General features: G+C 40.9%; 4 protein-coding genes across 9 annotated transcripts; 2 read left to right on the top strand and 2 right to left on the bottom strand.

Moving 5' to 3' along the window:
• Positions 1–6,267: 6,267 nt before the first annotated feature.
• LOC117759235 (BTB/POZ domain-containing protein 1-like) lies at positions 6,268–11,347 on the bottom strand. 2 transcript variants are annotated; one of them, XM_034581269.1, is made up of 8 exons: positions 10,720–11,347; positions 9,556–9,712; positions 8,850–8,955; positions 8,563–8,760; positions 8,174–8,366; positions 7,994–8,081; positions 7,178–7,324; positions 6,268–7,065 (listed from the first exon to the last, which is right to left on the bottom strand). In XM_034581269.1, exons 1-8 carry the CDS (start codon positions 11,136–11,138, stop codon positions 6,907–6,909), a joined length of 1,467 nt encoding a protein of 488 aa, XP_034437160.1. In that variant the 5' UTR covers positions 11,139–11,347; the 3' UTR covers positions 6,268–6,906. The 2 variants fall into 2 exon arrangements, with proteins under 2 accessions (XP_034437160.1, XP_034437161.1); XM_034581270.1 differs by having other exon boundaries at positions 6,305–7,065; positions 8,174–8,303; positions 10,720–11,344.
• An 818-nt stretch (positions 11,348–12,165) lies between these two features.
• On the top strand, positions 12,166–15,955 carry LOC117757161 (transmembrane 6 superfamily member 1-like). 4 transcript variants are annotated; one of them, XM_034578009.1, is made up of 10 exons: positions 12,166–12,340; positions 12,449–12,552; positions 12,881–12,978; positions 13,151–13,254; positions 13,490–13,572; positions 13,789–13,907; positions 14,257–14,361; positions 14,444–14,536; positions 14,621–14,740; positions 15,421–15,955. In XM_034578009.1, exons 1-10 carry the CDS (start codon positions 12,249–12,251, stop codon positions 15,610–15,612), a joined length of 1,110 nt encoding a protein of 369 aa, XP_034433900.1. In that variant the 5' UTR covers positions 12,166–12,248; the 3' UTR covers positions 15,613–15,955. The 4 variants fall into 4 exon arrangements, with proteins under 4 accessions (XP_034433900.1, XP_034433904.1, XP_034433914.1 ...); XM_034578013.1 differs by having other exon boundaries at positions 12,179–12,337; positions 12,446–12,552; XM_034578023.1 differs by lacking the exon at positions 12,166–12,340 and having other exon boundaries at positions 12,493–12,552; positions 12,906–12,978; positions 13,155–13,254.
• A 496-nt stretch (positions 15,956–16,451) lies between these two features.
• zrsr2 (zinc finger (CCCH type), RNA-binding motif and serine/arginine rich 2) lies at positions 16,452–22,389 on the top strand. 2 transcript variants are annotated; one of them, XM_034579238.1, is made up of 11 exons: positions 16,452–16,725; positions 17,229–17,308; positions 17,389–17,479; positions 17,602–17,710; positions 18,029–18,115; positions 18,510–18,548; positions 19,142–19,272; positions 19,389–19,602; positions 19,934–19,989; positions 20,081–20,190; positions 20,338–22,389. In XM_034579238.1, the coding sequence occupies exons 1-11, from the start codon at positions 16,682–16,684 to the stop codon at positions 21,261–21,263; spliced, it is 1,887 nt and encodes a 628-aa protein (XP_034435129.1). In that variant the 5' UTR covers positions 16,452–16,681; the 3' UTR covers positions 21,264–22,389. The 2 variants fall into 2 exon arrangements, with proteins under 2 accessions (XP_034435129.1, XP_034435138.1); XM_034579247.1 differs by having other exon boundaries at positions 17,229–17,305.
• LOC117757991 (AP-1 complex subunit sigma-2-like) lies at positions 21,416–26,484 on the bottom strand. Its single transcript, XM_034579259.1, has 5 exons — positions 26,316–26,484; positions 25,221–25,399; positions 24,542–24,650; positions 24,315–24,452; positions 21,416–23,191 (listed from the first exon to the last, which is right to left on the bottom strand). The coding sequence occupies exons 2-5, from the start codon at positions 25,397–25,399 to the stop codon at positions 23,144–23,146; spliced, it is 474 nt and encodes a 157-aa protein (XP_034435150.1). The 5' UTR covers positions 26,316–26,484; the 3' UTR covers positions 21,416–23,143.
• Positions 26,485–26,885: the final 401 nt, after the last annotated feature.

Here is a 26,885-nt window from a genome sequence, read left to right on the forward strand (position 1 = left end):
TAATTTTTAAAAAGAACATTTACATTTTCACCTGAGATAAATAATAAATTTGCTCTGATAATAAAAGTTGCACGGGTCCAGCTGCCTCCTCGTAAAGTCTCATTCAAACAGTAAAAGTGTAGATCAACAGGAATTATGCTTGTTTCAAACTACAAATGAGGAATTTACTGCAGCCACATTTCATCAGTTCCACTCAGTCGTCCTCTAATGGTGAGCACATCAAACCAGATGGCCTGAACAACTGTAACTGTGAGTGGAGGGAGAGCAGCATTCACAGTAAATGTCTCTGAAGAGGCCCAAGACCAATAGTTCACACTGTGAAAAGCAACTGAAATATTTATGTGCATCATTAATACATTATTGCTCCGCGCATCAGCGGCTATGACATATGTAGCTCATCGCCCGAAGAAGTCAGCGCCTGTGTATCTCGATTAGGTAACAAATGGTGACTTTGGACACATTAGCCCACAAGTGATCCACAACACAAGCACAGACCCTCAGCATTGTTTCATCGCCGCCCGAGTGCCGCACTGTGGTTTTTCTATTTATGGCCGTGGTGAAGACGGGGTTAACAGTTCATTTGGGCTTCAGCAGTGCAATCAGCTGTGATGATAAGGGAGGGAGGGTGTGTGTGTGGGGGATGTGCTGAAACTGGCACACAGCAGGGAAGGCTGTAATCAGTTTAGATTAGAGAAACTTCACCCGCGTCTTCACAGAGCAGACTGATGCCCCGGACAGACACGAGGAAATAAGAAAAATAAAACTGTAACTGTTGCACCTCAGGGAAACATGATTAGTGCCTAGGAAATAAACACAATGTTAAATCCTACAGTTAAACAAATAATAGAACAATTTTAGTGATACCCTCGGGCTGTTTGTTTTCTTGTGGAGATTCAGATGAGAACTCTCCTCTCTCTCATGTCTGCCCATTAAATTTGAAGCTACAGCCAGCAGCTAGTTATCTTCACTTAGCACAAAGACTGTCTGAGTGGGGGGGAGCAGCTTCAACACATTTCTCAACAACTATTGGAGGAAATGTTGTGCAGACATTCATGGTCCTCAGAGGATGAATGGTATTGATTTCGGTGACACTCTGGCTTTTCCAGCACATTTGTGGCCGTTATGTAAAATGCCTCGGTGAATATTTAATGGGTAGTCATGAACCTTAGTTCACGCATTCATGCTCCCCTCATGAATTTATCACCTCTCTGATGATCCCTCCTTTAGCTCCACCATCTAACATTTGTGGTTTTGACACAAATATTTATCGGAGTGTCGTATTTGGTAACTTTTCACTTAGCGCCATCTTCAGGTTAAAATTTATAGTATTCTTTTCTGGTTTATGTCCAAATCATAAACTGTTTATAAAGATGGACGACGTGTCTCATCTTCCTCTCTCGGTTTAAAAATGAAGCCAATATATTTAGATTTTGGGAGCTGATCAAACATCAACGTGAACTACCTTGAATGACAGAAACCATTTTTGACAAAAATCAGACTTTGTACTTTTTAGTTGGGTCCCATCTGCTAACATGGAGGAGGTGGAGTTTTTTACCTTTACTGCAGCCAGGCACCAGGTGGCGATCTAGATGATTTGGCTTCACTTTTGGGAGCTGCCATATATAATTTGTCTTTATAGTCTGTGATCCAAATATGAGCAGAACTAATGACTGATTAGCATGCTTACATGTGTAAAGTTAACAAAGCGACAAAGTCTAATCCAGAGTTCAACGTTTTTACATCCGCCACAGAGCATCCACTCGTTCACTGCAACTATCTGATTAATGAAGCATAAAATAATTTTGGGTTTCAGAGTGAATATATTTCTACTTAAGGAAAAAATCGGTACTACAAAATTATTTCGGTTTTAAGCTTTGTGCGGGAGAGGAGCTCACAAACACAATTTTTATAAATAACCTGTTATTGCACAGGGATGCTTGGAGAGAGCGAGTGCAGGAAAATAATAGAGCGAGTCGCAGTGAGAGATCAGCGAGCGTCCCCCCTCGGTCTGGTCTGCCAGGCTGTCAGGCCTCATGTGGACTGTTTGTGACAATGCAATGTGACAGCAATGGAGACAGTGTGCTGGAGGCCATGTCCTTGATGATGAACTCATCCACTACAATCATAACTCTAACCCCCCCTGCCCCGCCCCCTTCTGCCTCCGAGAGCATACATACATCCCGTGTGTGCACAAAATACTACAAACTCCCCATCAACACACACACACACACACACACACACACACACACATACACACACACACACACACACACACACACACACACGAAACACACACACACGCAGACACCACATCCTCTAGCCCCTGCAGCACTGAGCGACCTACATCTGGTGTTGCAGAGTGCCGGGGTTAAGGTTGGCCCAGGCCAGCCAGCCCCTAGCAGACAGTGCACAGTGTTCCTGTAGCGTGGGACGTGTATGAATGGCGGAGTACACTTGCTATGTTCTTTCTGAAAAAAAAAAAATAGAAAAAGGAAGTAAAAAATAGCCCCAGCTTTGTTGGGTGCACATAATTACTCCCTGTCACATGAACCCACACGTGCAGATCAGCATCAGAGCACTCATACGTGCACTTAGACTTAAGAATAGACCCTTATAATCGCTGCTGCACATCAGGTTTGATGACATCTTGTCCCCTGCTCATCCAGCTGCATGCTCTATAAGTTAGTAATGAAGCCACTCAGGCCTCCATGCAGAGACAGTGGACTCTGCTGCTGAGGGGCGCTTGTTAGTCTGATTATATCTGGTTTTAGCTGCACTGCGACATGCAGGCAGGATTTAGGAAAACTTTATTTAATGAAAATTAAAAAGATTCCTTAATTTATAGGAATGCAAAAACACGTAATGAGTAAAAGTCCTGCATATTAAGTAAAAGTACAATCATGTTATCAACTAAATATACTTGACACATGAGAAGTGAAGGTACTTGCTCTGCAGAGGATTTTCTGCTGTGATTGACACCTTGTTATATATGAGGTTATCAGCTATTTTACAACCATAGCTCTAATATTTAACAATGTGCTGTATTTTATAAACTGGCCAGATTATTTTTTGTTGACTGAGACCATTTCACTCACTAAATTCAGGCTGAAAATGGACATTCAGAAATTGTTGTCTGTCACCCACCTCAATTTCTGCCGTCAGAAAGGAGAAACATTTTTCTATTTTATTTTATTCATTTTCAAGGATGTGGAGTTTGCGTGTTTTTTTTAGCAATAGAAGAAATGTCCTCACCCTGAAACCCAAAGTGATTTCATGGTCCATTCAGCCGACACTGAAGGTGTTGGTGAGCTCCTCTCCAGCACAGAGATAAAAACTGAAATGATATTGTGGTAAAGATTCTTTTTTTTCCTTAAGTAGAAATATATTCACCCTGAAACCAAAAATAATCTTAAACTCCATTGATGAGATGATTGCAGTGAACTAGACTATGAAGATGGACATTATGGAAGCTCCCAGAAGTGAGGCCAAATCATCTTCATCACCCCCTAGTGGCTGGTTGCAGTATAAGTCAAAAACTCCACCTCCTCCATGTTAGCAGATGGACCCAACTAAAAAGTCACCAGCCAAACTATAGAAGGAATAGGAGGACATTTCAGTGCCCAGGTAAAGTACCTGAAAACTTTACAGACATGCAGTACTCGAGTAAATGTACTTAACTATTTATTCCCACAAGTGGAAATACTGCCAAGTGGAGAAAAGTAAGAAAACCTTCACTTCTTATCAAAACATCCATGTCGCTCTCCAAGTCTAAAGAACCAACACGAACAACATCTACATCATACAAACCTGTGCTGTGCGTCAGACACACACTGATCTGAATCACACTCAGTAAACAAGAGGCTGGCTTGTGAGCGATGTTTGTCACAAATGCAACATCTCAGCTTTCTTTTTGTTCTTTCTTTTCTTTTCTTTTCATCTTGTGTGTTACAGGGAAACATTTTTTCCATTCTTCAGCCTTCTTTGTTTCAACAAGGCTGCAATTAGACTCCAGCTTGACGAGAATCCCCCGCCTGCAGAGCACCTCGCTGATCCACCGCTGAAAATCAACATCTCTGAATATACAGTATATGAAAGTCACACTCCAGTGGCACAGACATACATTGATTTTCTTTGAATAAAACAAAAGGAATTTGTGTAAATTCATTCTGAGCTACGAACTCCAGGTTTTTTAAATGAACCCGCTGATCATGTCTGAAGATGAAGAAAAACAGACAAACAAACCATCAGTGAGAGAATTTTTCCTCATTGCACAATCTCCACTGTCATTACAATAATTATCATCCAAAGTGAGACAACGACAATGAGCAGTTTCACTTGACATCAACTGAGCTCAGCAGTGAATGATTCAGTGACCAGAGAAGACGAGTGGCATTACATAGTCCTACATGTATATATATATATATATATATATATATAGTAATAAGTAATTAATTACCCAGCTGTCTACATCCCTCAAAAAACGATTACATAACTCCCCACCAGCTGGACAAGTACACACACACACACTGCTTTCAATCTACTCTCTACTCTCTCTCTCTCTCTCAGGTGTCATGTTAACTGAGTGCACAAATATTTTAAATAATTGTACCAGTAGAGATTAGTCACTGACAAATTACAAGATGACAGCTTGAGCACAGTTTCAGAAACAGTTCCTAAATAACATAACAGTTCATAAATAACATAAACACATATGAGACAGTTGTTTCATATCTCATCAGACTGTACATGAAAAACATTTTTGTGTTTATTCTGGTGATTAACTTTATTAAAGTGTATATGCATGTAAATATATTCTGTATATGAATAGATACGTTTATGTTGCTATTTATATATATATATATATATATAGCCTACACTTCCCTCCACCATCCTCTAAATATAAGGAGCTTTCACTGGGTTTGCTTTTACTGTCTCTTAAGACCTTGAATTTTATTTTACATATGCCAGGTGAGGGCAGAGGTCTCTCAGTATTTGTCCTCCTGCTTCTTGAGCATTTAGATTCTGGTTGTTTAAAAACCAGTGATTCTCAAAGTGTTTCTCTGGCGTCTCTCTCTCTTATAGAGGCTGTGTAAGTGGGCAGTCAGTGGGGAGAAGCTCTCCCAGTGACTCACCTGACAGCCTCTCCTGTCAGAGCCCACTCACAGCCAGATAGAGTGGCCTTGTTGCCACTGCCTGTCTCATGTGAATGTGCAGATTGTGCAGTTGAAGAGCTCTTCATTTCGGTGCTGTAGCGTTCAGCTTCGTTTTCTTTTCCACTGGCAGAATAAGAAACGCACCTCATCCAACAATACATAATCTGGGACTGTTGAGGTTTATAGAAGGATTTAGGAAGACACACAGAAGCTGAAATGACAACGCTGATTCGTTTTCTTGGTCTTTTGTAGCATTTGAAACTCTCAACCTCCAACTGCAGCCTTCTGATAAAACAAAATGACTGTTCAAGTATCCCTTCAATTCCTGTTCATAGATTTTAGACACTGCAACACAAAATGAGGACAATCAAAAGCTAATACACAGTTTGGCTTTGTTCCCCAAGTTAAATCTTCAGGAGTATGTTCTTTATCATTTTTATATTAGTAAATTTCAAACTTTTTCCATCCACTACATATTTTGACAACTAAAACCACTTGTGACATTACAGATTGATTTTTTCAAAGAGCATTTGTGTAAGAAATTATAATTTGATGATATACAATACTCATATGTATTTAAAGACAATATTTTACATCTCGCATTGCTTTGCTTTATAATTCTTATTAATACTATCATATTTTCAGTACTCTTTGCAGCTCTGATCATATGAACTTTTAAGTTTATATAAATTGTATTTATTGGGGCACTTTTACTTATGATCATCCTTTTATTTATATATATATATATATATATATACACACACATACACACACACACACATTGACATTGTGACTTTTAATTAAGGAAAAGATTAATGATGAATCTACACTAATATTATGTAATAAAAAAAGAAGGGACATTTTTCTATTATTCTTCACTTCTACCAATTTAATTAATTTTTGCTGTTGATATTTTACTTCATCACTGTGCATTAAGCAATAACTCCCTCTTATCCCTTGATCATCTGACAATCGCTCCGGTTTAACCTCCGTGCTGGGAGCCACTGGCTTCGATAGTTTGTTGTATAGCATTAGAAAGTATCTGGCATCACCTAGTGTCAGAAATAGGAATAATATAAGCTAGTATGGTATACATAAAAAAATATAACCAACACCAACTTCATCTGGAATTTATTAAACAATCCTACTTTGGTCTGACCACATTTTATTGACAAAAAAAAACGTTTTTTTTACATTTTAATTAAGTGCTAAGCGAACATGAAGTCAGAAATTACAGCATGTACCACTGGCAAAGTTACACAACACACATGGATCCTGAACACAGTGCAAAAACAAAGTACTTGAGGACACCAGCTTAATAAATGACGAGTGCACAATTAAAAAAATTGCTAATTTTACACTTGCGATAAATGCATCAGAATAAAACTGACGAAATAAAGTGAAATGGCATCAACCAACACATGGTCGCTGTCTCTGTAGTTTCATTCGTCAGCTGACTGATAGTAACACTCACACTGGACAAGAGTATTTAGATCATATAAAAAACGATGACACCGGTCATTTAGTGTTTCCATGCTGTGATTTTCACAACTGTGACCGTCTCCACATTCCTGATCGCGTCTGTACACGTCTATTCTATAGACAGATACACACGTACAGCATCGACACGCACTCAAACACACACATTCTTTATTCCAAGGGATCGTGAGGCACTACGTACGTTTGTATATCCAGCAAGACAGTTTTTTCCAGCAGTCTGAGTTCAGTGTACCTGCTTGACACCGTGTTAAGTCTAGGTGTAGTAGATGATCTCTGGTATCTGCCCGTCCTCCACTGACGTACCGTTGTTATTCCCAGGTGAGCTAAAAAACAAGAACGTCGTCTTGGTCCCTGTTGCTAATTCCTGGGTCACTTTCTTCAACCCCTTTGTGCCATAATGTGAGTCTGAGCCCTGAGGAGAGGAATACAAAAACAAAACAGGCCCTGGGTTAATCCTATTTATGGTCATGTTTATTCGTTCTATTTTTGTTGACATTTTTGAAATAGAGCAAGTTCAGACTGACCTTTAAGGTGGCACATGCAGTGTAGCTGACATTGGGAAGGATTTCCACCGGTTCTTTGAACATCACTCTGAATGTGCTCGCTGTGCCGTCACAGCTGAAGCCCGTGTCGTTCTGGCCCAGTGTGATGCGTTTGTCGCTCTCTATGATCTGAAGAACAAGATTAAGTCTTTACTGGATGGAAGACAAGACATTAAGGAAGCAAATCTACTGCATACAATTCACTGTATATTTACTACGTCAGTTTTAATTGTTGGTTGAATTAAACCAGCTTTTTGCACAGTGCAATGTTAAAAATAATGAACTAGATTATAATAATAATAATAATACATACAATACAAACAAAACAATTTAAATAAGAAAGAAAACACTTTTTATTAAACAAATAACACCCACTAAAACTGCTTAAAATCAGGTATTATAAAAATATATATGTAGGAAAGCCTATTTACAAGCCTTTTAATACCTGATTTCAAACGGTTTTAGTGGGTGCAGCTGAACCTATGAGGTCTGACTGTCTGCGTGCGAACTTTATGGAAAACAGTGCAACCAAGCATGTAGCAAATAGTGCTGCACACAGCTACACAATGCAGCAAGAGAGCAAAACACCAAGTTAGAGATCTCTCATGTTACTATGAGAAATGTAAAAAAAGATTTGGTTCCTTTTGAAACTGTGGCCGGACAAAGTCGAGTTTGACTGGCACCACAGTCTGGATAATAATTGGGAAGCACTGACCTATTTAATCCTCACCATAAACACATGGATGATATTAACTATGCAAGTTTTTAATTCATCACATTTGAGCCGTATTAAGTTACCTGTATGTTGACCTGATAGTCAGTGGGTCCATGTATTGAACCATACAAGCCAAAACCCACTATGGATATTCTTCTGTTAACGTTGAATCTTTATAGAGAGAAAGACAGAGAAAAGAAATTAGGAAACACAATCAATTTACTCTGATTGATAACTGCCCAAGGATGTTTATGTCATATCACCTGATTCTGTCGCTGGTACCACTGTACCCCCATCGACTCTCAACCTGCTGGAATCTATTAATGCTGCACTCCTCCCCCCTGAGGCAGCAGCGAGGCCTGTCAATGTAGTCGACCCGTGGTTTGGGGTTTACTGTAAAGTGTAAAAACAGATTTACCACCTCCCGATCGAACAATATTCCAGACTGGGCAGGCCCTGTTGCACAAGAAAGAATATCAAACTGGTTTCTGTGGTTTGAGTTGTATGGACACAATAGGAACATGACGAATATGTTTATTAATGGCTACAATGGTCTGTGCAGTGTTTAAAAAAAACAACAACATGGCAGTATAAGAAACGCACACACAGTGGGGTCTTAAAGTTTGAGACCACTGGTTTATTTTTGGCTTACCTGCAGCAAACTCCTCAACAGTCATGAGCGGAAAGCGGATGAGAGGAAGGGCTTTCCCCAGAACCTTCTGTTTGTTCTCCGAGGTTGGGGGAAGCTGCTGCCTGTAACACTCAGCCTCTGCCCAACGTACCACCGCCCCAAACAGACGGTTCTCCCTGATGCTGAGAGTGTCTCTTTCTAGCACCGCACACAAGGTGTCTACGCACACAAACACACAGAATATTCATCATTTCACATCCGCATCAGGCTGCAGAAAAGGAAATATCAGGTGAGTGAGACTCACGTACCGAGGTCAATGTCTGTGAAGCCCTCGGCGTTTATTGCATCTGCAGTGCTTTTGTCTATGGTGTCCAGGCAGAGACTGGCAAGTTGGGGCTCATCAAATAACCTTGCCTGTAACGAGAGCACAAAAGAAGCCACATTCACTAAAGCTGTTTTCAACTCATGAAAGGTTTTGGTCCAGACATTTTCCCATATTCCCTAAATCCTTAAAGCTCTGAAATCTTGTTGTCATCTTGTTAAGTTGCCGTCTTCCTCAGCATTTTCTGCATGTGTGACACCTCTTTTTCATCCTCAGATATTTGTATTCTTTTTTTATCTTTGCCTCTATTGTGTGTTAGAAATTTCATCAACATGCCCACTGGCTTATTCTCAGATGGGCTCACGCTGACATTTTCTGGACATTTCACTCGGGGGCTGGCAGGAAAGGTTCCAGAAAATGTCCAGGGCAACTGACTCAGGCATTTTCATTCTTACATAAAGCCTCTGTGGAACATTTCAGGAAAATGTGCAGACTTCAGCGCATGTCTGAAAGCAGCTTTAATATCCATTAATCAATTCTGGTCATTAACTTTATATTGTATGTACCCCAGAGGAGAACTACTGCATTTTCAAAAGGGAATTTGGGAATTTTGTGACATTTAAAGTGATAAAATAAAAGGTGCACTTCAAGCTGTTTACTGCCAATGTGAAGTATGTAGATGGGACAATAACCTGAGTGAGGAGCATGAACGCATTGTCGGCTCTGAGGTGCTTGGTGAGGAACTCCACGCAGTGACCCTCCAGAGCGGGAACTGCATACTTCTTAGCCGTATACAGAGTCGTCATCACAGTCTCTGGACCGATGTGGACCTCGTCAGAATACAGGAACCTGTGCAGATGAAACATTTGTATCTGCAGTATAAAATCTGAAATCTTAGGCCACCACATTTGAGGCTGACAGAGGATTTGACGGGAAATTAATCTAACATATGTAGCTGGTGTCAAAATACAGCTGATTTGTAATGAAGAGAAGGTGACACCTCGAAAGGGTGTAACTGTTGCATTCTTATCTCTACCAAGGAGATTAGTTTGTTTGTGTATTTGTCAGCAAGATTACACAAAAACTACTGGACAAGTTTTGAAGAAACTTGGTGAAAGGAGGCGGTGCGGGTCAGGAAAGAAGCCTTGAAATGTTTGTGCAGATCCAGGGATTTTCATCACATTCTTTAACATTGTGATTTATTGTTTAGCTTTTTTTTATAATACTGGATCTTGGTAATAAAAAAATAAAAAAAATCAGGTGTGGCAATAACTGCAGCTTGTTTCAATTTAAGGGGAATGTTGGGCCTTGGTGAAGTTATGACTCATTCTAATTCTCTGCAACTTCAAATTTATTTTGGGCCCACATACCATGTGGAATGATGACATTTGGGTGGTTCAATGCTGTTTGCCAGATCTGGGCCACAAGTTAGTCATCCCATTAGTCACTATTAACTACCTGAGCGACTTTAGGTTCACATCCAGATTGCACCTCGTCTTGAGGACCCCATGTTTGTTTCGGGGATGTTTGGGCCACTTCTGCTATTTAACAAGTGGGTCACTTTAGGCCCACATCCATTTAGTTTGAGCCACAAGATACCTGAGGTGCCGCATCATTGCCTGAAGTGGCCCACACAAATTCCATTGTAACACATGCTCAATCATTTTGCACCAAAAGCTACCTCCACACTGTGTGTCTCTAGTTGTCTGGTGGTTATTATATTACAGTGACCCAGTGTTAAGATAGTGATGGAGCTCCGGTTTGTTTATCTCCAGTGTCCAGAGCAATAACTACATCCCACCCTCCTTCAAATGGAGCTTCAGGAGAAAGTTTCCCTCAGTGACCACCTGTCCCACCTGAGCAGGGCGAGGAAGGCTGCGGGCTCCACATCAGGCAGCTCGATCTCAGCCGAGGTGGTGGCCATGCCTCCGTTGAACATGGCATCGAACACGGCACTGCCGGCGGCCAGGACGAACTTGTGGGCCGGTATCCTCTGGGCCTGCCTGCCCTTCCCCACGATGAACCTGACGTCGCTGAGCAGCTCGTTGTTGAACAGGAAGGCGAAGCGCTCCTTCAGGGAGCTCTTGGTCGCCTGCCAGTTGTACACGGGCTCCCGGTGCAGGCCGAGCGTCGGCGGGGAGGCGGACGGAGCGGGACCGGAGGCCGGCATGTTGGAGATCCCCGCAGCGGCTCCAGAATGAGCCGAGTTGGACGCTCCCTCCTGCCCGTCATGGTTAGACGCCAAGCCGCCGCTGCTCCCGCTCCCGGTCGCCATGACAGCTCCCTTGTGTTAGTTTAGTTCGTGAATCTCCCTCCAGGATGCTCAGTTAGTGATGCACGACCAAACACCGTCAGAAGCATGCGTGTTGTTATTTATTTACGTCGCATCCATTCCCGCGGACGCCATCGCTCCTGCAGCTCCCTGCTAGCTACGTCTCTCCGGAAGTGACGCTACGCACACTTCCGCCAAAACAGTCCCCCCCCTCCCTCCCTCCATTAATCTTTATTGCGGAATTAAAAATTGACAAAACAAACAAGTTGACAAATAAAAAAGAAACAAAAGATAAACAATACGGAAAATAAGTGTTTTTTCAATTCAATCCATAATTTATTTTATTGTGTTTATTATTATGTATTACTGTGTGATGTGCCATTTCCAACGAATACACAGTAAAGTGAGGTTTATGATTAGTACATTATTTTATTAATGATGAATACGTTTCGTGTTTCAAATAGTCTACATAACCTTGTAAAATGCACATTATTTCTTTTGTTAATTTAAAAAAAGAACATGTTATTTTCCAGTTGACACCTAGAGGTCACTGCCTGTGTGTGTCTGTGTGTGTGTGTCTACTCTTTTACCTTGTCCGGACCAGTAAACCTAATGGTGACCAAAGCCTGGTCCTGAGCAGGAGCTTGATATCTGAGATCCTTGTTAACGTTAGTTGTTAGACATAATAGTGGTTAGGGTTAGGTATGAATTGATTAGGGTTAAGTCTGGGTACAAGGTTTTGGTTAGGATGTCCACAATAAAAGGAAGACAATGCAAAGTCCTAATAAGGATGATATGTTTGTGTGTGTATGAGAGAGAGAGAGAGAGTAGAGTGTAGGTAGGAGACAGAGAAGTGGTTAGAGAGTGAGAGAGTCAGAGAGAGTCAGAGAGAGAGAGCGTTTGTATAGTAGAGTAGAGGCAGAGAAGTGGTTCAGAACATATTCTCTCACTCTGCGGCTAAACATGCTTTGGACGTTTTTTACATTTACACCATCTGAGCTTTTCCTCTTTCTTTGAAACATGACTTAACACCAAAGTTTATTTTTTGTGAATTACTTTTTTTAATCAATTCTAAATTCTCGGATAACGCAACTCTCTGGAAGCTGTTCTGCCATGAGTGCGTCTGCAGGGACGGGGGTGTTCGCCCTCTCCTTGATGTCCATCCCCACCTGCTATTTGTTCAACTCCTTCATTTACAGCAACGGGTGAGTGACAGCAGACCTGCTTCTTTATTAAAGTCTATCATTTGAAAACCATTTGTCAGATATTTAGGAATATTCTTAAAATATCTTTTTTTTTTACTTTGCTTTTAGTGCTGATGCTTTCTTCTTCGCTGGGTGTACCACAGTCCTCATCCTGGCAATTTCAGCTCATTTTATGATCATGAAGAAGGCTCCCACAGATCCTCTTTTCTATGGTATGAATCACCAAGTGCATGTTTCTTGTTGCATTTTTAATTTGTACAGAGGAATATTACTTTTATACCAAGTCATGAGATAGAAATCATGAGGTTCTGTTGGACTTTTGAATCAAAAGCTGCATATTTATGGTGTTTAGAAGTTTTGTTGTGGTGTGAGCTGTTTTAAAACCCTGAGCTATTAAGGTGATACACAACGCATTATGTTTGCATGGTGTCCATGTCAGATAGAAATTTGCCCCTCCCAGGATTAAGAGTCGGCAGCTGTGTTTACTCCAAATTGTCCCACAATCAAAGTGAATGAAAGCACATGCATGTGTCTGTGCAGTGTACGCTGTGTATGCATCCCTCAGTGTGGTGAATCTGATCATTGGGCTGGAGCAGGACAACATCATTGATGGATTTGTGACGTTTTACCTCAAAGAGGCAAGTTGTTGTGCCACGTGTGTGTGTGTGTGTGTGTGTGTGTGTGTGTGTGTGTGTGTGTGTGTGTGTGTGTGTGTGTGTGTGTGTGTGTGTGTGTGTGTGTGTGTGTGTGTCCTGTGTGTGTGTTTGTCTCTCCACACATTCTCACTGATAAATCTGCCCTGTGTTTCAGGCAGATCCACATATTAACACAGCGCATGGGCACATGATCTCCTATTGGGACGGCTGTGTGCACTATCTCATATATCTGCTCATGATTGCTGCCATTGCTTGGGGGTGAGTGTGCTGCATTGTTCACAGGGATGTTTACCACAGCTGCATCACTAAATATGGGAAAATGTTCCCTTATACTATACTGACATCTATACCATAGTATTTGTATGTGTTGTAAAGTTTTTTTTATTTGTTTGTATACTGAAAATAAAGCTTACAGAATCTATTACTTAATCCATCTATCTGCGAGTCTTTGGATGTATAGTGTGTTCATCTGGCTTTGACAATGTTTGCACAGGGACAGTTACCGAGCCATTGGACTCTACTGGGTGGGATCTTTTCTCATGCGTGCCATAGTTTACATTCTTGGGAATGCTGTGGGTAAGTAGACTAAAAATAATGTGATGCTGTACATGGCTCATGTAAGGTATCCCATGCAACTCCTTGCACACTCCCACTGAGAATACTACAATGGTCCAAGCTTTTCCTTTTTGTAGAACTGAAACAGATGCACATTTTACTGTCGGCATTACATTAAGTGGTTTTTGGTCTGTGTTTTCCCACAATGACACATAACCTGCCTCTGTCCTTTCCCAGGGAAATACGAGACCCATGTTGGTCCTCTGTTCCTCCTCCACATGTTGTACATCTCAGTGTCCGTCTGGGCCTGTTTGCGTGTCTTCAGCCAGCCCTCCATCCAGGACGTTCAGACAACAGTAAGTCATGATCCGAACTCACAGTTTTTATCAGTCCCCTAAATATTCCTTTTTTTTTTCATCAAGATGAATTACTCTTTGAGATATCAAGAATAAAATCGCACTATCTTGCAATGTTAAAGAAAGAGGGAAATAATTCCTGGAACGGCCCCCTGATTCGGATCCACAACAAAATTGAATTATTATTATCCTGTGGATCATGCCCCATCCCTCAACAAAATTTTATGGAAATCGCTTTTGTAGATTTTGCATCATCCTGCTAAGAACAAAACCTGCAAGTTCATCTCCAGGCTTAATGATTTTGTCCTATGTTCAGCCAGACTGAAGCTTTCTGCTTTCTTTCGTACAGAACATCCAGGAGGCTCAAAGAAAAAGTTTACTCCACAGACCTCTGGACTTCCTCTTCATTATCTACCTCATCCCTGCCGGGGCTTTCTGCGTCTTCAGAGGCCTGGTGAGAAAACACCAAGACGATCAACTGCCCACTTCACAAAACATATAGAGTGCCTCTATACTTCAGACTGTCTGTATTCTAGGTCGCTCTGGACTGTTCCAGCAAATGTTGTCGAGACTACACTCAACTGTATGAACCTTACTTGAAAGACCCTTCAGCTTATCCTAAAATCCAGGTAACTCAGTCACACTAAAGTGGCCAAAAAATCATCCTGATAACACCAATCTCTGAAACTTTGAACCATATCCGTGTTTATCAGATGCTGGTGAGCTTGCTGTACTCTGGTCCGTACTACATCATCACTCTCTACGGGCTGTTGGTCCCAGGATGTGAGTGGATGCCAGACCTGACTCTCGTCCACTCCGGAGCACTGGCACAGGTACATTCTATTTCTTTTAAATGAAGAAATAACTGCTCGGGTCAGTTTTCCAGACCTCGTTGTGTTTTTTATCATGTAAAGCCATGCAAAGGGCTTCAGTACAGATGGTTTTAGTGCAAAATATTTTCTCTTCCCATATGAAGTTATCATTCCTTAGGTAGACCAGGCAAATCTAGGCTGCTCCCAAACTTTCTCCTTCTGGTTTTAGGTCGGTCTTTGTTTATGTTCTTCTATGTTGTCAAACACCAGTTTCTCCATGAGCAGATATAGGCTCTGAATCTGCACTTTATTATCTATTTAAATCTAAAGATGGAAACTAAAGAGCTGTGGGAGCAGCGAGTTGTGTCGATCTCATCTCCACAACACAGAGCAGCTATTATGTTTGAGCTGCAGGCTGACGCGTCACTCACCGGGGGGGATCAGGGCAGAAGATGACTTCAGACCAGGAGGCATGGCCGTATTCACATAAATGTCAGCTGTTCCGCTCGGCTATAAATAGGAAGGCTGATGCTCCGACAGCCGTGGTCGCCATGAGACACGTTATGTGTGTCTTTTCTGTGATTTAAAAAAAAAACTGTAACTGACAGAAATTGATATTGAAAATGATTTGAGGATGAGGGACATACCAGAATTTGTCCAATTTCCCAATTTCCCTCTCTCTGGTTTTCTTTACTTCACAGGCTCAGTTCTCTCATATTGGAGCGTCTCTGCACACACGGACACCGTTCTCCTACAGAGTGCCTGCTGACAGCCAGATGTTATTTTTGCTGATCAATGTCCTGTATGCTGTGGTGCCTCAGGCTCTGTGCTACCGCTGCTGCACCAGGCCGGACTTCTTTCTCAGGCCAACGCCAGAGAAGAAAAGTGATTGACCAGGGTGTCAGTGATGGAGAGAGAGTGCCAGGGATGTCAAGGATTTCTAAATAAAAGACTTGCAAGAACTTGCAAAGTGCTGCTCTTTTTTTGCAGGTATTAGCATTTGCTATTTTTGGACAAGGAGTCGTGACCTGTGGGTTCAATGAGTGGGCAGTATTGGAAACATGACAAATACTCAGGTGTCGGCAGAGTGTCTGTCATCTGAATGTCAGGTTAAACAAAAGAGATCTGTGGATGGGATTCAAACTACTTGACAATACTTATATTTTTGTGTTTTGGTTTGAAAAACTGCTGTGGTGTTTACACAGAGTGTATGTGCAGCACCTTTCAGGCAGTGGCTTGACAAATAAACAAATACTTCACTTGTCTGTGTGTTTCACAGTTACTGTACACAATGGATAATTCTAATACCATTTAATCAACAATCAGTTTTGTATTTGTCATACATTTCATACAGAGGCAGAATGTGCTTCACAGCAAAACAAGCCATTTAAATTAAGTCAGTCATATTCAAAATGACATAAAATCAAAAATGTTGAGATACTATTCAAACTGAAAATATATGTGATCTATTTTTGTTGCATTTTTTGTTTTTAATTTTATTTTCATGGAGTATGACAACCTATTGTTAGCTCTAAGCATAAGCAAAGACCCATCACATTAAATTTAATTAAATTAAGTTTTATAGGAACAAGGTTTAAAAAAGGTAAAGTAAATGTTCAATATCATATTATATTATATTAACGTAGTTTTACTGTGTATTTTTTCAGGGGACAAAACTCATGGAGGGTGGAGTTGAACCGGAAGTACTTTATCTGGACTCCGCCTCTTCCTGTGTCACTCATGATCTAAACAACACAGCCTGCACAGTCAACTGAAGTTTACTACAACCAACTGGAATTATTTACTAATATCGACACATTAACAAACCGAATCTGATTCTGATTCAACTCATCTCGCTCAGTGACCATTTGCTCCTGCGTCGTTTTTAACTAAACCCTAATGAGAAGAAACAAGCGACTAAAACACGTTGTCGTGCTAACAGGTTAGCTGCTGCTAGCAGTGATGGCAGCCTCCACTCCTCCAGTGCTCTCTGCTCCTGTGTTCAGGTCCGTGTCTGTCTTTACATCTTATTTATTAATATCTTAATAATGTTTTAGTAACTGTCACAATGTCACTGTAGCTTCCAACACTACGTGTTTAAAGCTTAACGTCAAATGTTAGCTAACGTCAATGTTTAGCGTAAATCTCGGTGAGAGTTCAGAAGTGCATCCAACATTTTAGTGGTTTTCGGATCATATAGCGACGTGAACACATCAAACATGTAAAGATCGATTAACGGATTAGTCGATCGCAACATAATCAATCGGCTCCCGTTTCGTTTATTGATTAATCGTTTTAGTCTTTAAAATCTCGACTTAGTACAGGTGACGAAGGTTATTTAGGGTCTTCCCAGTCATTTTGCTGCACAATACCCTGTAGCCGATTCTTATTTTTCAAGACATATGACCCGTACTAGCAGACAAAAGCCTGTTGGACCTCCCTGTGTGTTACATAGTTTGCTGCGGGGGACATTGATTCATGTGTCATCTTCATTTCCCCCCCATTCTAGTCAAAAGCAACGCAAATCTGCTCAGAGGAAAGAGAGAAGGAAACGGAAACGTCAGGCTCTCGCCCAGGCCAGAGAAGGTGGTATGTACATTCTGTCATCAGCTGTTATTTCTATGGTTGTAGCTGCTCCATTTGACAGATTATTAACAACGCTGTTTTAGGTTTGAAAAATGGAGAAAGCTGTATTCCTGAGGAAGAAGAAGAACTCCACGATGAAGATGATGAGGATATTGATGTTGCTGAGGAGGAAAGGTGCGTCAGTACTAATGTCACTCTGCCGTCCTGCAGCTACACATCCAGTGATAAACAGCACAGGCTCCCTGGTTGCGCAGGCTTTATTAATCGTCATTGTGTTTGACTCGTTGTTTTCTCAGACTGCGGCTACACGAGGCGTGGCTGCAAAGAGAAAAACTTGCTCAGGAGGAATTCAGGCTTAGGTCTGAGAAAGAGGAAGCTGCAAGGAGAAGAAAAGAGGAGGATGAGGTAATCTACAGTTTGCATTAATCATAGAGGACATGTGCAATTCACAACATTTACATTCACACTTGTTCACACTGATGATGATGTGCTGCAGGGAGTAACTGATACAGGAGTTCATTACTAATGTGGGATTTTTCTGGTCAGGACACAGAGAGATTTAGTTTGGTTTAATAGAGCTCTACTAAAGATTTAAGAATAATTCTGGAGATGTATTGTATTTTTTCCAGTAGTCAACAAATACCATGGAAAGAATTTACACAATATTTATGTGTAGTCAAAGCTTCATATTCACTGTCTTTTATGTGTTTTTTGTATTCACAGCGGATGATAAAGGAGGAATGGGATGCCCAGCAGAAGAGAGAACAAGACGCAACTGAGCAGAAACAGCAGGAGAAACGAGACAAAGAGGTGACACGAGCCCCGGGAGGATAAAAAACAAAAAGAAAAATATCCTCTTCTACCTAATCATGAGTATTTACACTGTCCATCTAAAAGTGAAGAATATAATATTCATACGGTCTCACCAGATGAGTGTTTCCTTTGTGAAGTGTTACATTTTTTTCCTTGACCAAGTGGCACGAGCAGCCATCGTACTCCTTAACATACAGCACCTTCAGCTCTCACAGCAAGGATGTATCTTTTACTTTGTGTGACAAAGATCCAGACACCTCCCTCTTAAATGCCATTTCAGTTTTGTGCCTATGAGTCCTTGTGAATGTGGTCTTAACCCACTGAAACAGATATTCTGCAGATTGTTGACCTCTACACATTTTCACCAGCCGTGTCTTTACACCATTTGTAGGAGGCTGTTCAGAAAATGTTGGATGAAGCTGAAAATCAGGTACAAAAACACAAATGTGATCGATTACACAAATAACTATATATTTACATAGGGTAAGATACATTTTTATATTACTATAATAAACATGTCCGGGGTTTCCCCCAAATTGGAGAGTTTATACAGTAGTGTATTCTATATCTAATGGAATATAACTTGAATAAATTTTTGGAGAACCTGACAGATTTTGAGGGCTGATACAGATACCGACATTAGGAGTACCGATATATTGCCTGAAAAAAACAATTATATAGAACTTGAATTAAGAAAATAAACCTTAAACATAAATGCACATTATTTCTGCATTATTTATTAAATTATATAAAAGTAACAGCCAATTTCTGTCAGCTGATAATTTGCTCGGTCTCTAATAATTTCAAATTCAGTTGAATTTAAGTCCTAAACAATGGAAACTAAAAATGAATAAACTAATATTTAAATAGTTTCTGTTATGTTATGTAAAAGACTAAAAACTAAGTGCTACGTGAAATCTCATTCCAATCAACATCTCATTCTAGTTTTAAGTCAAACTATTGAGTATAAGTACTTTTTAAATAAGTATAGATACAATTTTCTGTTGATGTTCTCACTTCCAGCTCGATAATGGGGGACCGTGGATGAATCCTGAGGCTCCAGTGACAGAGAAATCTGAGAACTTTGGAACAGAGCTCGATGTAGCCAACTGTCCGTTCTTCCTTAAGACCGGAGCATGTCGATTCGGAAACAGGTTCTTGCTCCATTGAATCACTAGATCTGCTATTTGAGTGATGTTTGAATGTAAGTACAGAGACTTATACCTCCTCTCTCTATATATTGTCCTCTCTGCTGCTTCTATGAGTCCAGATGTTCTCGGAAGCACAGTTATCCCACTTCCAGCCCAACTCTGATGATCCGCAGTATGTTTAAAACGTTCGGCATGGAGGAGTCACACCGTGATGATTACGACATCGATGCCTGTTTGGAGCACAGCGAGGAGGACCTGCAGGAAACCTTCGTGGACTTCTACCATGATGTTCTGCCGGAGTTCAAGAGTGTCGGCAGAGTGGTTCAGTTCAAGGTAAAGAGAGGAAAGCACAGGCAGATAAAGTGATGCATGTTTGAACTCAACATAATTAGATTCAAAATCCGAATAAAACTGATAGCGATACAAAGTCTGAATATAGACCATTTGACCTTTTGTAAAATTCAGACATTATTACATATTTTGTTGATTTGTTAAGTGAAACGAAGAAAGAAAAGATAATTGCTCAATAAATGAAGACACTGTCACTATTTAAAGAACTTAAAAATGAAATGGTAATGATGATAATGCTGATACCGAGAATCGATCCGATACCAGTGCATTAAATACCCCATTTGTTTCTATTAAAACCTTTTTTTCCTTATAGGTCAGCTGTAATCATGAACCACACCTGAGAGGAAATGTTTACATTCAGTTTGATACGTAAGTTGTCACAACATCACTGTGACTTTTTCAAAACATATAAACTGTACATTGTTAGATTTTTTTAAATCTTGGGTCCTTGTCTGTTTAGAGAGGAGCAGTGTACAGAAGCCTTCATCAAGTTCAATGGGAGGTGGTACGCAGGCCGACAGCTTCACTGTGAGTTGTGTCCCGTTACGCGGTGGAAGAATGCTATATGTGGTGAGTAATTTATTATATATATATATATATATATATATATGGACATGAGATTTAAGTTTTTTTTAAAGAACAGTTTGACTTGGTGACATAACAGGATTCAGCTCAGCATATTAACTCTCCTGCTCATGTTGGTTTTCCGTGTCTCAGGATTGTTTGACAGACAGAGGTGCCCCAAAGGGAAGCACTGCAACTTCCTGCATGTGTTTCGAAACCCTGGCAATGAATTCTGGGAGGCCGACAGAGACCTGCACTTGTCTCCAGACCGCAGTGTCAGGGGGAGTCGCAGAGACAGTTGGCGTTCAGAACGATACGGAGACCGATCGTGGTGGCAGCGCCGCTGCAGCAGAAGCCCACCGAGATCAGAGAGATCCCACAGCAGGCGAGAGGACAGCAGCAGGCGGAGGAGCAGGAGTCGAGAGAGGAGGGACTCCCACCAGGACAAAGACGACAAGTGGTCCAGATCCAGACACAGTGACAGGAGGTCAGATAGGCCTTTGAGAAGTAGAAGCAGAAGTAGAGACAGAGCGAGGAGTAGAAGTAGAGACCGAGAGCAAGACAGGCTGAGAAACAGAAGTAGAGACCAAGACTGGGAACACAAGCACAGGAATAAAAGTGAAGAAGGAGACAGACAAGATGGCGATGAATGCAAAAGAGAACCTAAAGAAAGGTCAAGAAGCACAAGCACCGAGAGGGAAAGAATCAAGTTAAGTAGAGAAAGGAGCCCCAAGAAACCGGGCAAACATAAGAAAAGATCTAATGATGATACAGACACACACTCTCGACACAAACGCTCGAAGAAGAGCAAGAAAAAGAGCAAGAAGAAGCACAAGAAGAAAAACCATTTGCCTGAAGGAACCACGTCCTCAGGAAACTCTGAAAAGGAGAAAGAGTCGGAGGAAGAGATGGAGAACAATTCTGCTACGACTCCCTGTGAACGGACCAATGAAACAGAGCCAATTCTGAAAAACTGTGACGTGGATGTGAGCGTCGACACTGAGGAGCGTAGTCCTGAGGTGAAAAGTGAAGAGTCTAAAACAGACATACCAGTGGATCTGCTGGAAACAGTGACATGAACGGCTTCTTGATTTGAATCTGAACTCTGTATGTATAGGAAGGAATAAATGTGAGTGGTGACCCAGTAAGTTAATGGTGCGTTGAACTGGACCTGTGGAGCTACATGGTGATAGTTTGAGTAAACACATCACAAGAAAACACCAACACATTGTTTTTTTTTCTGTATACATTTATTGATAACTTTCAAACATAAGAAAGAAATGTTGGCAAATGTGTCGGCAGTGTTTGATAGAAAAGTAATAGATTTCTTTTGCACAAATCAAAGAGGAACTTCTTTAATATTTGCTGAACAGAAACATTTTGTGGTTTTAAGAGTGCAGATTAAAAAAAACACTGGACTGCCATAACAGTTTGGGATGAGTGTCTGTTTCGAACTTGTTGAACAAGCCGTCAGTGATGAATATTATTGATGTACCCTGATATGTGCAGTTCATCTCTCCACCTTCCTGATCCATAAAGACACCCAGGATACGCCTGTCTTTAAAAGGACTGTAATAATAACATAATACTGGTGTGTATATATATATATATATATTGTTACCAAATAACCCAAACATCCTCCCATCCTAAATCCCTTTTCTGCCATGTTAGACACCATTGAGAAGGTAAAACACAGTGTTCTTTGGTCATGTTAATACGTCTTTAAGAGTGAGCCAAACTATCATAATACATAAAATAGCATTTTACTTTATTTTGGTCACTATACTATCCTGACCTAAGACTAAGGGAGAGACCGAGCTAAGATTCATCTTCAGAGACCGTGACAAACTTCAATCTGAAACAAATGCCTTTGTCAGAAAAATGCAAACATGAAAATACAGTTTTACACTAACTACACACAGACAGCTGGTTTGTAAAAGTAAACGTGCATTCTTAAAAAGAAATATGAAATGGTTAGTTTCTGGAGAGGAGTCACCAAACAAACTTTTACAAACCTGATACTGATTGTAGGTACTTCTTTTTAATTTCTCTGCTGGGCTGAATTTACCCACATAGAAGTGATTGTAACAGTTTCAGTGTTTCCCACATTAGCACGAGCCCAAGTTGATAAAAGTTTAATTGTTATATTTGAGCCACAGAGCTGAGCAACAGATCTTCCAAAAAAATACATTCCTGACTATCTTTTTTAAAAAAAGAACTAAAAACCCAGGAGGTCATTTCACAACACTGCTGCTGTTCAGAAGTTATTTTTAGGCTCTGTTCAGACTTGGTATTAACATCCCTGAGATCCGATCACGAGTGTACAGCTCTAAGCAGCTGGGCGGATGTGAACACCCAAGTCTGAACAGGCTCTGAGACGATAGCCCAAAATGACATATCTCCTTACTCAATTTGTACAAGAAGCAAAATTAACATTTATTATTTGATAGAAAAGTCTTTCATCCACTTGGTTGGAAGAGTTAAGAAATGTGTGGGGAAAAAAATCTAATTTCCATGGCTGAGTATTTATTCTTTCCTGAAATCAGATGCTTTGCTCTGTGACTCGAACCAACTGCAGCTTCAACAGCACCTTAAAAAGTTCCTGAAGCCGAACAGCACAACCAACCCTTCAAGCGGTGATGATGGATGATCTTAATATGATGCTGGAGATTTCATGTTGTTGCTACATTGTTCTCTGTGGCGTTTTGAAGAAGTTACGAGAGTGACGTACGATAATAGCACAGCGGGATACAGCGAGGGAACTTGTACATAAGGAGACATCAAAAGCACAGTTGGCACCACATTGAAAGGACATTACAGGAGAGTACGGTACAGAGATGGTGATTATATACATACAACACTGACACAGTGACCAGGAGAAGACGGGGGCGGGGGGGGAGAGTCATGGAGATTGCCAGATCTGAATTGGAAGAAAGCGGCGAGGCAGCAGAGGGGTGATTCATGTCAGCCCAATCTCCTCTAAAACGCTCCGCGGCGCCTCGGCCTCCTGCAGAAAAAAAGAAAATGTCCCTTGTTGTTAGCTTGTACACCAGTCACACGTTCTGTAGAACATAGGGCCCCTGCAAACTATAATTAATAGTCACTGCATGTCACTAAATGTCTCAACAAGAACAGGAGACCTTTCCAGTGAGTTGAACCTTTTACAGGCCTGATCAGTCCTGCTGGTATCACAATAGTGCTGCATGCTTTGCTAAAAATAAATCACTGTGCACCGATTCTGTCGACTGAAAATGACTTCAGCCCGGCAGCAATGCAAACCCTGAGGACAGCACTTGCTGTGATGCACTGGCACAACATGGCGGCATTCAACAAGCACTGGGGGCTTAAAATAAACAGGTGATGGAATGCACTGATGGTAACGAGGTGAAACAGAAAAACAACATCTTAGTTCTACTCTTATCTGGTCTGACATGACTGAGCCAGAGAGAAAGTGATTCTTCATTTAAACCAAGTCAGAACTGAAATTGTTTATTATTAAATCTAAGTCTCATAATTGATGAGTCGTCTAAATAATTATTCAAGCAAATATGCAATGAATGTGCTGCATTTGGGTCTTAAATTACAGTAAATGTATATCTTTGTAGTTTGGGCTGTTGGCTGAGCAGAACTAGTTCTTAAAAACATCAGACTTAGCACTGAAACTTGTTATTGGTATTTTTCCCCAACTATTGCCCCTTTTCCACTGGTCAAAAAAACCACTTACATCTGACTTTTCTCTGGATATAATCAGCCTTCACTCCCAGGTCACATTACTCTGCAGTAGACACAGGTCGGTCAGTGATGGAAACGTGACACCGGCTGAATGTGATCATTTGGCAAGACAGCGAGGTGAGAGAGCACAGCAGAAGGACAAACTCCTTAAATAGCAATGGAAAAGGAGCCATTAACCTTTTTTGGCTATGGCTGCTTTTAAAAACCCTCTTATAGCCACTAATTGTGGTGGAAAAGAGGTATTTTTGACATTTTACAGACCAAAGTCTTAAATCGATCAATCGAGAACATAATTGAAAGGTTAACAGAAAGGTAAAATAATCATTAGTTGCCACTCTTCCCCAAGTGCTGTTGACCTGACACTATCTATCTATCTGTTGATGAAGAACCGTGCGTACCTCCTGCAGCAGGTCGGCTTGCTCAATGGCCTTCAGCACGTTCTTCTTGGACGTCTCCTGGGCCTCTCCGCCCAGCAGGAACTCATCCAGGATGAAGTAGGCCTTCTCAAAGTTGAAGATGATATCCAGCTCACACACCTGTTAGGTCACAACAGAGCAGATGATCAGGTCTGTTTGTTTCCCCCTCCCCACATCATCAATAGGCGTATTACATGTGTGACACTCACACTGCCAAAGTATTTGTCCAGCAGCTCCACGTATCTGTGGATGATTTCCAACGTGATCAGCTCGTTATCCTGATCCTCGACTGCACAGCAGAAGTACAGGCTTGCATATCTGCAACAGTAAGAAAGCAACAGATTAACATTCGTGATGACGTGGGTGTTAATCTGAAAATCACTGTTCACAGTCAGCTCTGCAAATATTGAATGCAAGACCGAGAATTCAGCTGATCTTCAAAGAAACTAAGTATTTGGTGATGAATAAATATTTTAATCAGCATATTTGTATCACTGCCCTCAACCGTTGTTATTAGAGAAGGGGAGGTTCTGAATATCATAACACACCAGAAGGTGAGAGCTAAATGCCAGAAAGCTCAGTGCCTGACAAAACTATCAGTGAATCACCACAGACACTGAGAAGTGACAAACCAAACATTAATACAGACATTTCTGAAATACTGAACAAGAATTTTTAAACCCCAAAGTCAAATATCTGTCAAATATTTGAAGGTTTAGCAAACTCAAAATGTACTTGCTACCTTTTTTTTTTTTACCCGTGTTTTCAACCACATCTCACAGTCAAGTTTTATACTATACTACTGTATAGACTGTGGACCTGAGACAAGCAAAGCAAGGGACTGTAGGAGTCCTACGACCCAATGCTTCACCATCTCTTATCCTTTACCTCTTGTACACAATCTTGAGGTCCCTCCACTCCAAGAAGCTGCACATCTTGGGTTTCCTGGCCAGTATGGTCTGCACCAGGTCCCTGGAGATCTTCTTCCTCTCCTTGTCGGACAGAGGCACGTACCATTTCTGTAGACGCAGCTTTCCCTGCCGGCTGAACAGCAGCATGAACTGCATCTGAAGGGAGGAAGGAAATCCAGCTCATTATCAATTCATGGTTGACTCGAAATGAGACAGATATTAAATTACATGAGCTACATTCTGGGTATTTCACCTGATATACAGAGAATTGAGTTACTTATGGAAAATTCTTATTTTAATAGCAAATGCAATCTCCTGGTTACATCCACAACATAATGAGGTGGAGACACAGGGTAGAAGGTCTTTTTCAGCGAGACTGCAGCTGAAACCTGACAGATTTGTTAAAAGATAAGAAACCAATTGCAGCGACCGAACCTCACCTTTTTCTTTTTAATCTTATTTGTACAAGTGTCTTTTGTTTCCTTTATCCTTATTTCCTGTATCAGAAATGTAAGTGCACCTATCTGGTTTAGTGGACTACCCAGAAATACGAAAAGACAGGAAGGATGCTCAGTAGACAATGTATTTGGTTGAGAGGGATATAAATTCACTATAAACTCAAATATAAGAATGATCATGTTCACATCTCCATATATTTTGTTCCATTATGTGTGGAATAAGCAAAACGTTCAAAAACAGACACCCATTAGCTAAACAATGTTTTTTGACATTAAAAACAAGGAGAAGATGAAGGAAACAAATCCGTTTGTGTTAAGTTATTAACAAACATGCCACATTTATTTCCATGTACATAAAGTTTCAGTGCAAATAATGGACGAGGGAGAAAAAAGCCCAACACGTGCACTCGTATATTATCCTGATGACAACACGAGCTAGTCGTGCTGACCCATTTATTTCGCGTTTGCTTCATTTTACAAGAAGGAGGCTTTACCGCAAAGTTTCATTAGCCTCCGTTAGCTAACCATGCTAACGTCAACAACGCGTTCTGGGTGGTTTGCGCCCCCCCTCCCGCGACGTTCAGCAGATACGACACTTAAACACGAGTCTTTACCTTCACACCGCAGCTTCGCTTCAGTCGCTCACACCGTCAACGTCGGTAGAAATCAAGCGACACACATAACCGACAGAGGGAGGACAGATGCGTCTGTGGGTCCGGGGGGTTAGCTGAAGAGGCTAAAAGAAGCTAGCGGATGGTGGTTGCTGGTGGTGAGGCGCTGTGATTGGCTGGGGAGGCCACCGCGGTGCGATTTGATTGGCCGAACGATTCCGTTATTCTTTGCGTTGTTCCCAGCAGACATGGCTTCTGGTGGATGTTGAGTTTGGTCGTTTCCCTTTTCTTTGGTAATAATCTAAGAAAAAACAAGCAGAGATGAGGAAGTGTTCAAATATGTAGGAATACTCGTAAATATACAAGTAAATATATAAAGCACAATATACTAATATGTGCATTACTTCAATACAGAAACTGGTTCAAGTGGTGATTATTTATTTCTGGTTTGCTTGGGATATTTAGCTCGTATATTTACTCATAATAATATAACTTATTTTACTTGTTTATTCTATTTTTGCATGATTAATTCCTTATCTGCAAAGTAACTGGTAAATAAAGTTATCAAATAAT

Source organism: Hippoglossus hippoglossus, chromosome 3 (assembly GCF_009819705.1).
Source record: "Hippoglossus hippoglossus isolate fHipHip1 chromosome 3, fHipHip1.pri, whole genome shotgun sequence".
Lineage (NCBI taxonomy): Eukaryota > Metazoa > Chordata > Actinopteri > Pleuronectiformes > Pleuronectidae > Hippoglossus > Hippoglossus hippoglossus.

Bases quoted from the DNA above. Each gene is read 5' to 3' on its own strand.
- LOC117757991 (XM_034579259.1), bottom strand. From the start codon at position 25,399: ATGCAGTTCATGCTGCTGTTCAGCCGGCAGGGAAAGCTGCGTCTACAG. The intron at 24,651-25,220 runs GTAAAGGATAAG...TTACTGTTGCAG, and splicing joins CTCAAGATTGTGTACAAGAG to ATATGCAAGCCTGTACTTCT. The intron at 23,192-24,314 runs GTACGCACGGTT...TTTTTTCTGCAG, and splicing joins AAGCCGACCTGCTGCAGGAG to GAGGCCGAGGCGCCGCGGAG.
- LOC117759235 (XM_034581269.1), bottom strand. From the start codon at position 11,138: ATGGCGACCGGGAGCGGGAGCAGCGGCGGCTTGGCGTCTAACCATGAC. The intron at 8,082-8,173 runs GTGATATGACAT...CTCTCTATAAAG, and splicing joins GGTACCAGCGACAGAATCAG to ATTCAACGTTAACAGAAGAA. The intron at 7,066-7,177 runs GTCAGTCTGAAC...TCCTCTCCTCAG, and splicing joins CTGCATGTGCCACCTTAAAG to GGCTCAGACTCACATTATGG.
- zrsr2 (XM_034579238.1), top strand. From the start codon at position 16,682: ATGGCAGCCTCCACTCCTCCAGTGCTCTCTGCTCCTGTGTTCAG. The intron at 17,309-17,388 runs GTATGTACATTC...ACGCTGTTTTAG, and splicing joins CGCCCAGGCCAGAGAAGGTG to GTTTGAAAAATGGAGAAAGC. The intron at 20,191-20,337 runs GTGAGTAATTTA...TCCGTGTCTCAG, and splicing joins GTGGAAGAATGCTATATGTG to GATTGTTTGACAGACAGAGG.
- LOC117757161 (XM_034578009.1), top strand. From the start codon at position 12,249: ATGAGTGCGTCTGCAGGGACGGGGGTGTTCGCCCTCTCCTTGATGTCC. The intron at 13,255-13,489 runs GTGAGTGTGCTG...ATGTTTGCACAG, and splicing joins ATTGCTGCCATTGCTTGGGG to GGACAGTTACCGAGCCATTG. The intron at 14,362-14,443 runs GTGAGAAAACAC...TCTGTATTCTAG, and splicing joins TCTGCGTCTTCAGAGGCCTG to GTCGCTCTGGACTGTTCCAG.